This window comes from Lepeophtheirus salmonis, chromosome 6, assembly GCF_016086655.4.
Source record: "Lepeophtheirus salmonis chromosome 6, UVic_Lsal_1.4, whole genome shotgun sequence".
NCBI lineage: Eukaryota > Metazoa > Arthropoda > Copepoda > Siphonostomatoida > Caligidae > Lepeophtheirus > Lepeophtheirus salmonis.
In genome coordinates, this window is record NC_052136.2 from 47,751,841 (window position 1) to 47,766,493 (window position 14,653).

A 14,653-nucleotide genomic window follows, 5' to 3' on the forward strand; every position below is an offset into this window, starting at 1 on the left:
GGACGCATTTGGATGTTCAATGCTAGTGGTGTATAGTCCATTTTTTTGAATAAATTCAAATAAATAATATAATTTATAACTTATGTTTGTCCATTTAAATCGAATGTAAAAGTACTTAATTTATTCAAGAACAAAATTGAACAAAATCCAAAAACCCGGATATATTTATTATTAAAACCCCCAAAAAAGGAAAGAAAAATTTAAAACTTTTGCATGGTGGCTTCTTGGTTTGATAAAACTCAGTTTAAGTTCGTCAGAATTACTCATGAATGGGTATTGTGTACAGCGATACTCCTACAATTACGCCTGCTTTGATGATGACCAAACAAATTTGGACTCACACTTGAACCACTTTAAAAGTGAAAATGTCAAAATACATAAATTGCTTAATTTAAGTAAATCAAATAGAACTAACAGTATACAATCAAGAGATTGCTACGTCACAATTATCTCAGTATGTTGCTAACCAAATTTACAATTAATACATTTTTTGATTTTTTTTGTTGATATTTCTTTTTTTATAACTATAAATAAAAAGTTTATTTTATTATAATGTATTAAATAATCAGATTATATCCAATTCTTTATTAACCTTGATAATGCCTTGTTTGGGATTTATTTAATAAAGGTTTAGTGAACTTACTTAAATTTTTCTTTAAATGTCGTTCCTTTCTAATTCCTTTTGAATTATTGTATTCTTATTTTTTAGAATATGAGAAGCAATTTTTTTAATACAAACTTTTATGTAAATCAATGAATATTTCAATGACCTTTTCATCAATAGATGGAATAGTAAAAAATTCATGTAAAAATTGAAATATAATCGTTCAGTTGTTTGTTTTAAAATGAAATACGTTTTTTTCGTTGTTTTTTTTAGCCATTTCTGTAACCGCGTTAGAAATTAAATTATTATCCATCAGTTTTTAATAATATTGTGTGGGTATTATATAATATAATAATTAAAACATTATAATTTTGTAACTACCGTTGTACAAATTAGTTATCATATTATGAAAGAAAAAACGTCAATGAAATCTGAAAGAAAAGCAAAGGAACCAAATTTATGGAAAACTAATAATAAAATTCATAAATCTTTATTAAAAATTGTGATGGAGATTTGTTTCCTTATAAATTAGAATTATAAAATACTGTTTAGCTACTAAATAATAATTAAAATACTCTAAGTGTCATATATACTGATTTTATGTGTCATATTTATGATGTTTTTCTCTTTTTTAAACTATTGCTAATGATTTTAAACTCTTGAGTGAGGTAATTATCCAAATGAAATTTCTATTATAATTTTACCCGCTCTGGTAGAAAGTTTTATTTTCAGCACCATTAATTGATCATTCGAATGTTAGCAACATAAACATGATTTTTCCCACTAATTCCAAAAGCAAATCATACTAAATATAAAGGATTTTAAAGGAAATTTATTGACAGGGAATTAAATATTACTTAAAGGAAATTAAATACAGAGCAGCTTTTTAAATATTCTTTTATATGTCACATTTCTTAACTAAACATTTACATGTTTATTTAATTATAGCTGTTGTACTCTATATTTATCGGAGTTATAATGCGTCGACAATTATACAAACTTTGCTTTAATAATATAGAAGATAACTCCCCAAGAACTCCTCAGTGTTACTCCATGTTTTTCATGAGCACAGTACCACGTAGTTGCTTAACATTTATATGTTTTCTCCTCAGGTATTAAATAACAGCTTGAGAAAGTAAAAATAAAAACATTGTTTGGATTTTCAACTACAACTAAACTCACACCCTAAAAAATAGTAAGAATTTAAAATCATATATATATTCACTCCCGTTTTATTTTTTTATATCCAGGGGGGTCTGCAAGGTAGGGGCTGGAGGGGTTGCAGCCCCTTGCCAAATATCAAAATTTCTAAAAAATATGATTATACAAATTTTTTAAAATTTGTGGTGAATTACCATGGATTTTCAATTTTTTTTCCAAAACTCATATAATGTTAGAAATTTTTTCTTAAATAAATTTCGTTTTTTTAGTAATCAGGTTTTATTTTTTCATTTTTTACATTTTATATGAATAACTATGAATTTTGAAATTTTTTTCCTACATATATTTAAAAGTTGAAATTTTTCCTAAAAAATAAAAAATACATTTGAAGGTTTTCCCAAAAGTTATTTAATATTTAAATATTTTTTAGGAAAAAAAAATTAATTTTTTGAGAATAACTATGAATTTTTTTAAATATTTTATGAGCAATCATGAATTTTTGAAATTTTATTTTCGTAAAATTTAATTTTTGGATTTTTCTTGCTGTTACAAATATTAAATAAACCTAAGTTAGATAATCTTACCAACTTGTAATTTTTTCTAGGTTTAATGAAAAAACTTTTAATAAATAAACAAAATAAAAAAATTATAGCATTATAATATTCATATTTTCCTCATTGGTTTATATTTAATATAAGTATTGCAAAAACTTTTTATAAAACATAAAGTAATTTTTTTTTTCAACTTGCAAACTTTAGATACTCATATTTCTGGATATTATAAACTTAATAAGTTATTAGTTTCATAGCTATTTTATTTTGTTGTCTTTATAAAAAAGGTACTAGTATATCAATTAAGGACTTTTATTCAATGTTGAATAAGTTTTTAGTTGTTTAATTCTATTTTTTTTTTTAATTATTATAATGTAGTGTAGAAAAATTAATTTATTCTTTTTTTCCTTGCATATATAAATAGAGTTAATTTATTTTAATGTTAAAATATTTTACTTATTTTATAAAAACAATGACTATGAATATTAAGCAGGTTATTATTATTGTATAAATATTTATGCAAAAATATAATGGCAAATTGTGGTGTTTTTTTTAAAGCAGCGTATCCTATGTAATATTTAGTTTATATTATTCTAAAATTGTCTTCTTCTTAATTATTGTGATTTTGAATTTTTTTTAACAAAAATGCATTAGATTTAAGTAAACACGGGTAATTTTAGAATCTAATTTTTTCCATTTGTTGTTTATCTATCCCAGAGACTGAAATATTCTATTAATAACTTGTGTTATTTATATTTTAGCTCCACCTTGTAAGGAAAATTATAAATACTATTACATTTATTCCATCTGATCTAGGAATCTTAATTGTGAAATCCATATGTAGAAAGTATATTCCTTTCTATAGAATCGCCTGGGCACCAACGTACATTGAATTCATTTACTTAGTTACAATTTATTTGGCTGTTACTTTATTCGTTTTTGAGTTATTAACAAGTTTTGTAATTAACTATCCAGGTTTCAATGAATATTTTTTTGGGTATCATATTTTTATCAACCGCAGCGATGAATATAAAAATTTTAATCTTTATGCGATATTTCTTGTTTAAAAAAGAGGAAGATATGAACCCTTCCCCACCCAAAAACACAGTCATCATTTTTAAATTTTGTATTTAGTGCTTTAAGATATGTATATTTAAATTAATAAACAGCTCAGGAAAATGTTTTATAATAAATGATTTTTCTTTTACGGAGGGATATAGCGTCTAGTCATTTTCTTTTAACTTTTAGGTTATAGATTGAAATAACATTATGATTTTTTAGAAGCTGTAAATGATGATAAAATCATGCAAATTATAAATTTTCTTGGATTGTACGACATGTCGAAAGCATTTACATACACCAATAAAAAAATATTTTTTGAATTTTTCTCATGCTTCAAGATGTGAGAAGCTCGAAAATCTTTTTATAGGGTTCTAAATATTTCTTACATCCTGGTGCCTCATCGGCCTTAATATTTTTTTCAAAAAAATAATGCGTATTTTTAAAGTATAGATCAAATACACGATTGAATGTAAAAAAGACATTAAACTATAATATGATTATTTTTGACAATACTTGAATATATATATCAAGATTTACCAAAATAATAAAGGTAAAGAGAAAAAGTTAGGTTGCATGGATTACATTACTAAAAATATATATTTCCTTATACCAATGCTCTTTTCTCTATGATATCTAATTATACTATTTTTTTCCCGAAAAATTATACATTTACCTCAATTTCTTTTCTTTTTTAAAATTTTTCTTTTACCAATTTGAAAGTGAGAATGATACATTAATTTATACATTTTGTAAGATTTTTATAAATGACAATGTAAAAACCACAAAAAAAGTGCTAATCCATACATTTAAGATATTATTTTTATAACTTTCAAATCATGGCCTATTATATTCAATGGTTTGTAGGAGATACTATCTTTGCTTGGGAGCTGTAGTTATTATGGCTGCAATGTAAGTTATCATTTTTATTTCTCTCTCTGTAATGTACCGATTGGTCCATTAAAATCTGACCACTTAGAATTTAACACTTCAGCAAGCTATATTTATGTAGCCACCCTTAACAGTAATGGTGGCTTCCAGATGTCGGTGGAAACCTTGCACCCATCGCAAATATAGTCATCTGTCATGGGGACCCAGTACTTGCAGAAAGTGGCATTGAGGACCTTGGTGTTCCAATGACAGAAAATGCGGGCCTTCCCCTTGACATGCACCCAAAAGGGTGGTAAAGTCGAGGGGGTTGACGTCAGTGCTGGGGAGGGGGGCAAAAAGTGTCAAAAAATAGTCAAAAAAACAACTCGAAAGACAAATTAAAACGAGGCTTGTAACGGAGGAGATTGGTTTCTTTCATTGTTGGTGTCAAAAGTGGCCTCTCCACCCTCACAAGGCTCTTTCCACCCACTTTTTTTTTAGCTCTCTGGACCGTTAATGTGAAACTCCAAGATCTCTTGCATAGGCCCCCATAGTTCGAGGGAATATGGATTGGCTGTTTCATTTAATTCCTTCAGATCAAGTTCGGCCTTTTTGACAGAACCCTTCTTCTTCTGCAAAGATTCGGACTTGCAGACAGCCTAGATGGTGCTCCTGGAAACAACCAACTACTTGGAGTGTAAAAATGGAAATTTATTGTTGCTGAGGACCTCCAATGAATGATGACATGTATCATTGAATTGTCTTTTGAAGTCAAAATATATAGTGTATAGAAGCAAGCGAGAATCGTACATGAACACATTGAGTTTAAGAGAATTATTTCTCTCTAGCGTGTTGTCCATTGTGCTACGGCGCTCAAAGCTTAGAGACATTTTCTTTTTTGTTGAATAAATATTTTTAATTTTCCTAAACTTAAGATCCCTGGATTTAATGCAAACAAAGATCTCTCATTTTTAGAATTTTTATATGCAAGTATTTTATAAAATTAATTGACTTTAAGTAATTTTCAGACATTTTTGAGTATTATGATCCGCAAGAAATGTCAGGAATGAAACTGGTATCATAAAAAAAATCGAAGATAATTAAATACAGTTGAGAAATTGAGTTGAGAAGAAAAAAAAATGAGGCAATCTCTCGAGGATGTGAAAGTTGTAAAAATCTTTGCATACGTAAATTTAAAAAAAAATACATGTTAGGAACTTCTAATAATTTCTGACAATTTTAATCTTTCAAACTAATAAATCATCAAAAGTACTACAGGAATCTCTTTCAACAGATTCATATACAATGCCAGTCACTATACATTCTATGACCTTACCCCAGGCGTGGGGCTACGCTCCCAGGGACAATGGTTACATCACTAGTAATCCCAAATCTCCGTTTCAAGTTGTAATACATCCTTAAAAGCAAATACTTGATATGGGGATAACTTATACTATTTGATACAGACAGTAATGTATATATAGTTTCATTAAATATAATAACTATGATTAATTACCCATAAAAAGAAATACATATATATATTTATTTGTTATGAGTATTCTCGTACAATACACAATAAAATCTTTATAATAATGTTGATAAACCTGGACAAAATAAATTACTGTCATTATATGATGCTTCATTTTCTTTTGTAATATACATCAATAACCTTTCAACATATAATGATAATACAGGTGTGCGCGTCAAGCCTGTAGACAAGGAAAAATGAATTTTAGGCATTTTTCCTTGTCTACAGGCTTGAGGGCTTTACGAGGGGTTCTCTTGTAGACATTAAGGCCAAGATCTTTCTTAACTAGCCGTTCCATGGTTTTTCTGCTGACGTTGAACTCCCTGGAGAGGCCGCTGACGGTGACCTTGCCTCTCTTGTCTTCGACAGCCTTTTTCACGGCAGCAGCTATTTCGTCCGACCTTCGATGCCTTTACTTAGATCTTGTGGTAGCCTCAGGAGTCCCTTTGGTTACCACGCTGTAAACGGTAGTGCGGCTGCAGTTCAGAACCTTGGCAATTTCAGTGGGAGTTTTTCCCCACGCGGAAAGTTCCTAAATTGCGACTCGATGTCTCTCCATATTATCGGCTATTGTTTCACTGTTGCTATTTAGATTTTGCTGGAGTTTTGTTTATAACTAGTCAAGACCCTTGCCTCGAAGTATAACCTGGTTTCAACTCAATAAAATCACGAATATGTGCATGGCGTAAAATTTAAAGGAGTATTCAGTTTTAGACGAGCAAACTGAACAAAAGTATAATAATATATTTATTTTGCCAAACTACTCGTAGGCCAATAATTTTCACTTCAAAATTTTAAATTTCTTAATTAAGTTATAGATAAAAGATAAAGTATGCATTTTTGTAAATACAATAATGTATATAAACAAAGTCTCATATATCAAATGAAGTGTATAGACTACAGCTAGTACTTTTTGAGTATCTCAATATGAGACCCATCATTTGCCAAAAAGTCAATCGACCATTAATATTTATAAACTACACATTTTGTATTTAAATATTGATAAATTCTTCTTGATTTACTAATTTGTGTTCAATATTGCGTTTGGGATGATAAACTACATAAAAAACGATAAAAACTACGATAAACACAACAAAAATATTTCGAAATATATTTTGAAATCGATTTTTTCAACCTTTTTTTATTTATTTCTTCCAAGCAGGAAATTGTTAAAAGATGAATAAAAAAAACAGATAGTCCTTGTCGGATAAGGAATTATTAAATATTGATATATTGTGTAGGTTTGAATAGAGTAGGAATACATAACACATAGGTATGTAGTTTTGAATAGAAATGACAGTAGGAAAATGAGGTCACAAAAGGAAGGAAAAAAGAGAAAATATAGGTGGTGTGCATTGATTTGATAAAAAGAGGGAATAAACTATGAGGATCTTGGTGATGAAACAAAAATAAAGAAATCAACAATTAAAAACATTTGAAACTGCTAATATACATTTAAGTTATAAGGTATTTTAAAAATAAAATGAGTAAAGAAGGTATCTTGAAGAAGTGCCGAGTGAATCAAATTGATTTACACGGCTACTATAGGTCAAGTCTGTTTCATAAAAATGTTTTTGACTTTTTCTTGTGGATCCTGGAATTCTCCACAGATTTGCTCGATTGGACTCGAAGGGTTTATTGAGAGAGTGGGTCGATCAATACCATTATACCGAAGGGACTCATCGAAAATATCGGAAGAGATATCAGTGTGAGCAAGGACTTTGACTAAATTGCTCTCTTGATTAGTAGACGGCCCCTCTTGTGTTAAATCAATCTGGATATCCTCTGCATCGTTGATGGAACTTTCCCAAAGACTATCGCGATGACCCCAACCAAATGGGATCAGCTCTGAAAGAGACATTATATACACACATTACTATATTGTGGAATGAGAGCCAAATTGTCGTAACTCAATTACATAATTTAGATTATCTACTTTTTTTTCGTTATAAATAATGATGTTTTCCAATTTTTATGATAAAATGGATCTGATAAATTCCTTTCAAGAGTTGAGTTTCGTGGTTTTTTAGTATTAACATGAAATATAAGACGTATAGTATTAACTATAGACAATAACACGAATATTTGGAATTTTTGAGTTATAACAGTTTGGCCCTCACCCCCAATAAGTACATATAAGCATAGAAATGGAGACGAAGTAGCAATATAAGCAAAGCTTTCAATATTCAAGTAATTCACTTTTTTTATAACGACAAATGAGATTTAAAACAAAAAAAACAAAGTTGAAATGTCTTAATAATACATCGTCACACTTATAATTAAAAAAATTAAGTTAATTAAAAAGTATATTTAAAAAAAAGAAAGTAAACTGAAGTTGCCATATTGAAAAATTATTATCTTTTGCATATCAAATAATTTAAAGAGGTGGTCATGAAAAAAACATATACCAGGATGGATCCAATGTTTTATATGATGAATATTTTCAACATCATCAATCTCTGGATCTTTTTCTCTTTTCTTATTTCTCCAAAGGCGCATACACACTTCAATTGAGAACATCATCACAACTATACCTATCACAGCGAGTACGGGTCCAAGAACAACAAATATTCTTGTACGTTTATTTTCTATGAGTATATAATCAATTATTAACTTTGTTTTATTATTAATTAATACACTTAAGTGGTATAGGTAGGGTAATAAGGATTGAATAGACTTTGATATAGTTAATTTATCTACAAATAGTTATAATTACCTCGATTGAATACAAAGTAAAGAACAAAGAAAACTAGACCCATAATTAGAATAAATAGTCCAATGGCATTCAAAAGTATGATGAGCTTACGGTCAACAACTCTTTTTTTTCTTGCATAGAGTATACGTTTATCTTGTCTTCGAAACGGTATTTCTTCAATATGCTAAAGAATTGATATATAATTAGTCTATGCTCATTATACACAATGTGTACTACAGTGTTGGCAAAAAGTTTAAGATTATATTCAATTAACTTAAATTATTTTAACATTGGTATTTTTTTTTTAATCATACGTAGAAAAGTTGATTATTATTAAAAATATACTGGTAAGACGTTTTTCTTATTTCCATTTCCATGTGTTAAATTTATTTTCCTACATTTTTATGATTTACGGAGTAGACAGTTGATAAAGAGATCTGAAAATTCTACAACATTAAAAATATAGCCTGACTAATAGCAGTATATAGTTGTGTGACTGATACATCCATTATAACGTCATTATATTCACTCTTAGTTTATAAATGATAGGATCCTTTCTCAATGAGAATTAAAAATGTTGAATATATATGACGATTGTTTTTCAAACGAAAGTCATGGAAAGTGTCAACCACATTAGAATAAAATTGTTACTTTTAAACTAAAAAGACGTATCTAATAATTGGCTTCCATATTTTTGAGACGTTTTAATATTAATTATATAACCTTGGACATTGTATTCATATTTGGGCTCAATTACATATTATTTTGATTTAATTTAAAAACTTAAACTTCAAACTTTATGCCAGCATGGTACATACATATTTCTAGAAGGTATGATGAATTTGTAAGACTTACTTCAGGAATGCTGGTTTTATAGGTTTGTATGTGGCTCATATTTTTTTTTGGAATGATTGGATCTCTAGAAACGGATCGAGGAGTTAAGGCACCCAAGATAGTTTTGGTAGGACTTGATGTGAACTTATTGTGTATATCCAAGTTCTGATCATCTCCCACTCGATCTTGAAACGCTTTGTACATCATATGCATCTTTAATTTTAATCAAACTAAATGATAAACAACAATAAAATAAATCAAGTAAGATATTGTGGGATCGGTATTTTTTCATTCCTATTTGAAATAGGACGAGGATTTTTAAACAAATAAGGTTGAGCCAAATTAACTCTTGATGTTGGATATTAAAACAGTTAGTATATTCTGTTCCTTGAGGCAGTCTGTGCGAAGATGAAAGTGAAAAAGACGATGTTTATGTCTATGAAGTGACTGTAAGAGAAAGAAGATTTATTAGTTAGTTTTATTATTCGGTGAAATTTTTGTACAGGATCTCCTACATATTTCATTAATGGATATTTTATTAAAGATAAAATTGAATATGCTTATTTTGGCCTCTATTATCTAACACTGATTAAAAAAAATATTTGTTTATATGCAGATATAAGACAATGTCATAACTAAGGCCAAGTTATAACCATTAACTCACAAGAACTTTTCTTCAGGAAAATATATATTGTGACGACTTTTTCTTATAAAATACAATTTTTCATTTTTTTTTTATAAAAAAGGAAATCAAGTGAAGTACGATTATTAAATATAAAGTATCAAGAGGTTCAAATTTAATTCAAGAAAACAAGTCATAAGTATAAAAAAAGCCACTTAAGCCAAGTGGCTGTTTCGTGAGTCCCAATGTCCACATACAATTTGAAAAAGCCTTTTCCCAAAAATAAAGAACAATTTACCCTTTATTTTCTTATCAGTTATCAATTTAACTATTATATATAGTTAAACATACTATAAAATCGTTTTAACCCTCCTATCAAATTTTGAGTCAAAATTACCCACTGTAAGGTCAGAAGATCAAAATAATATTAGGAACAATTATTTTTTGTGTAAAAAGTTATCTTCTTGCTAATAATTTTCTGGAAAATAAAATTTTGTATTTGACTTTAGATAGAAAGTACTTTATAATTGATATTTTTACCTTTATTAATGGGACGTAATTTAATAGTTAAGAGCCTTAACTTTTGATTTTTGAATATACATTTTTTTATCTTATTTATGTAGTTGAGAAATATCTGTATAATATTTGAGTCCTATAGATTAATTTTTTAATTTCAATAAATGGGTTGTTATCAAATTTTAAATAAATTGGACAACTTTTTTTATCCGCTTTTTCCAGTGTACTATTTTTGATGTTATCTACTACTAAAAAATTAGTCAGGGCATATTCTTAAAATGTTTAGACAAATAAATTATTAAAACAAAAAATAATTTCAATGAAGGGGGGTGTAGAAATCTATAAAATCAGTTGAATCTTGGCACTAATGCATTAAGTTTATCAAATACCTCAAATAGAGCCTTCTTTAAAGAAAATAATTGAACATTTACAATAAAAGTACAGCATTTCGCCCTTCTCTCCAAACAACAAACGTAGGGAGACTTATGTAGTGAATTGAATAAATAGTTTCTCTTTAAATTACTTTTCTTTGATCAAAAAGAGAAAAATCAAAATACCCAGGGAATAAAAATGAACGAATATTATGGTTCATCTTTATGGTGTACTCGATTATGAAATAACTTGGCAAAAAATGAAGGGTATAATTTTTTTATCTACACTTAAAAAAAAGGATTTTTTTTTTCATACAAGGGAATGTAACCAAAATCAAACAGAGTATACATTTTAGATAAAGTGTCAAAATTATCTTTGATTTTTTTCATTAGGCCTGATTGTTTCAACAAATACTTATTTATATTTTATATAGTTAGTTCAAAGAATTTATCAAAAAATTATCTATACATAAAATGCACAAACTTTTTTTATTACTTTATTTCTGTTACCCTCTAATGACTATTTTTTTTATTATACTATTAAAATGTAAGAAATGAAACAAAGAAAGAATTGGATAAAAAAAAATTTCTAATGTATGCCATCAAGAATTAAAAATACTTTATTCAATAGCAATTATTCAGGTAATATAAAATACATAGATAATAATAAAATGAATTAATTTATTTGTTAAATGATTATTTTTATTTAATTATTTTGTTTATTTTAAAATTATTTTATAAATACGAAAAATGGAATTAAAGTAATACAAAAAGAAATGTAAAAATAGTGCGCAGGTAGGAAATTTATGAATAAAAACACGATATTGATTATTAACAAAGCGGCATTTAAACTATTGCAATCTTTATTGTATATCTCAACATTGTTGTCAACAGCTAAATCAAAAAAAGGAGTCACATCATGTAACTCTTTATTACTGTTGGATTATTCTTTATTTTATAGTAAAAATTCATAAATAAGAAATTAATCAACTTATCAAAATTCAGCTTATTAATATACTGTTATAGACTTATCCACCTTAGGCAAAATATACATAGGAATTGTTGATGATTTAGGAATGCCATAGGACTTGTCCTTAAATATGATGTTCTTCAAGAAATTAAGAGGAAAACTACATAATTTATTGCATAAATTAATAAAAAGTTTAATTAACAAAAAATATATAATATATATTTATATTGTGATAGAAAATCAGATTATATTTTTTTATTAAATTAAGCTTTCTATAAATTAATTCCATTTTATTATATATAAGTACTTATATAGGCGCTGATAAAATCTAATTAGATAGTTTACAATCAAATCTTTGCTTATACGAAGGAAATCAGAAATACATTTTTTTTTTGCAAAGGAATCAGAAAATGTGTTTTAGTGAATTTGTATTTTCTAAATTCCAAATTTTATGAAACAGTAACTAAATAATGCCATATAATTAACATTTGATGGTCGGTACTCTTTGGAATGCATCTAAAACGTTTCATTCGAGCAAATGCAACTTTGTTGTTGTGGTAATAATGCATTTTCTTGAAATTATTATTATGTTTTACAATTTTTGTGATTGTAGTTCATTTATTGGCGTATAAGTATCATAGTGTTAGATTTAGAAAGCAAATTAGGCTCATACACATGATTAAACAAAAAAAAGAGCCCCTGTATTTGGTAGATTTTTGTTCTTAATTTTATACATTCTCAAAGAAAAGGTTATTGAAAAGTCATATTTATTTAAAAATAAAAAAAGTAATTGAAGCACAGCATTTTTTTAAAATGTTGAACAAATTTAAAATATTGTCGCATTTATATTCGCCCTTGGTTTTTAAAGATAAAACCATCCATTTAGACTCTTTTTCCTGAACTTTTTTCGGACTTTCTATATTTAAGATAATTGTAAAAGTAATGTTGAAGTACTCTTATAAAAAGTTTGTTTTTAAAATAATTTTACTCCAATTATGTCTTGCCAACTCATATCTACACTTTAGAATAAAGTGTTGACTAAACAAAATACAGAATTGATTATCTTCTATTTCAATTTAAAAATATATTTAAATGTTCACATATTGTTATTTTTTTTCTTCTTAAGTTTGTTAGATGAAGTTGCACTCATTACGTTTAAGCAGAAATTATATCACTAAATTTACTTTATCTTATATAGAGATTGTAAGTAAAAATACACAGATAATGTATATATCCTTCATTAGGAGGGACCACAAATCGAACCATCCATGTAGAATATAATTTAATATTTTTTCCAACGTGTATTGTCATCTGAGCTACCAGGTGGTCCATTATAATCAGAATACTTACAAATACAATACTTAATGAAGGTTGAATGATTGAAATGCATTCCTATTTCGAAATATTAAAGCATAAACAATTAGTTACTAAATAAAACATATTGAGCTCTCCAGCTTAACTACAAGTCGAGAAAATGACAATTGAACGTGACCGACGAATTTCTGTTCGTGCATTCAAAGCAATTGTGTATCTCAATATATCTCTTATACGCCGTCAGTAGTTTCAAAAACGTTGAAGTAGAAGAAGGGATTTGTTAAAAAAGTTCAAACTGAGCCCGAAGGATTAGAGTAAAATAGCCCAGACTAATCCCCTCAAGTTCCTTAAGACCCATGCAAGAGATTTCGGGGTTGCACACCACACTGTCCAGAGACTTATCAAAAAATTGGGTGGAAAGGGCCTTGTGAGGGCAGAAAGGCCACTTTCGGCACTAAAAATTCTATTGTTAATTAATAAATTATGTCTTGTCGATGTTTCAAAGTGTTCAGATTTTAATGGATCACTTGATAAGTTGTTCCATCTGTTAAAAAAATATTGGTCTTTGATCCCAAACAACTTTTGCCTCTGAATTTGACCGCAAGGTCTTCATATGATATAAAAAAGGTTTTATAATATTAATTCTAAGTTTGGATCTGATAAAAATAACATGGTTTAGTTTTCAAAAAAATAATATAATAATAACCCTATATTTGAATAAACGTTTTCACCTCTCAATATTTATTTTACAAAATTGATCATGAAGTAAATATTCATTAACAAAAAATAATAGAATTAAGTTAAATAATATATTTGTAATTATGATTTTATTTTGTAAGTAGCTTTTGTTAGTTTATCTCTCAACTACTTTCACACTTGTGTTTTCTTTTGTTTTTTTATAAATGTTTTTACTAAGCAATAAAATTTCGATTTTCACTATTATGGTTCATATTATTCAGCTGTAGAAGACATGGTGCTTGTTTTATAATTTTATTGGATAACTCAGCTCTAATATTTTTTATTTCTTTATAATATTATAATAATCTTTAATTCATGAAAGCAAGGTGTCATAGAAAATTTAAATTTTAATATGCAACTTTTGAGAAACCTAAATTTATATATACAAAATTGGATATAATTTGTACTATATACTGTTGAAGAGATGAATTCTTACCTTGGAGGCCATATCTGGCTCGCACGGTCACGGATCATAGACTAGTTAGTTTGGTTTTTTTCTTCTTCAAAAAGGCAAAATAATAAAATGGGGAGGGGGCAAAGGCTTTCTCTCTCCTAAAATAATTTGTTGTGCATTACTCTCTCGAATCCCATAGCTCAAAGTAAAGTTTATTATATGAATACATTGGTAATTATTTATTATCCTAGTTTAAATAATTATAATTTTTTTTTCATGCCTTAATATCATCAAAGAAAGTCCTAGTATTTGATACTCCAAACAATATCATCTCTTTTGTTAAATTAGATTTGAGGTTATCTTGTCCATTGACATTCAGTGATATGGTTCCTTTTGAAAGCTAAACATGAAGACAATCAGCAAAGG

At 27.5% G+C, this 14,653-nt stretch overlaps 1 protein-coding gene across 3 annotated transcripts in view; it reads right to left on the reverse strand.

Moving 5' to 3' along the window:
• Positions 1-6,884: 6,884 nt before the first annotated feature.
• LOC121120744 (uncharacterized) overlaps positions 6,885-14,653 on the reverse strand; it is a 62,412-nt gene continuing 54,643 nt past the window's right edge. Inside the window, exons 1-5 of one of the 3 annotated variants that reach the window (XM_040715598.2) lie at positions 14,270-14,312; positions 9,324-9,749; positions 8,490-8,652; positions 8,182-8,361; positions 6,885-7,621 (exon numbers count right to left, since the gene is read on the reverse strand). In XM_040715598.2, coding sequence (XP_040571532.1) covers positions 7,323-7,621; positions 8,182-8,361; positions 8,490-8,652; positions 9,324-9,515 — 834 coding nt within the window. In that variant the 5' untranslated portion in view covers positions 9,516-9,749; positions 14,270-14,312 and the 3' untranslated portion in view covers positions 6,885-7,322. Of the gene's footprint in view, positions 7,622-8,181; positions 8,362-8,489; positions 8,653-9,323; positions 9,750-14,269; positions 14,313-14,653 lie in introns of those variants that run through there. The other 2 variants (XM_071889624.1, XM_071889623.1) reach the window with 2 other exon arrangements.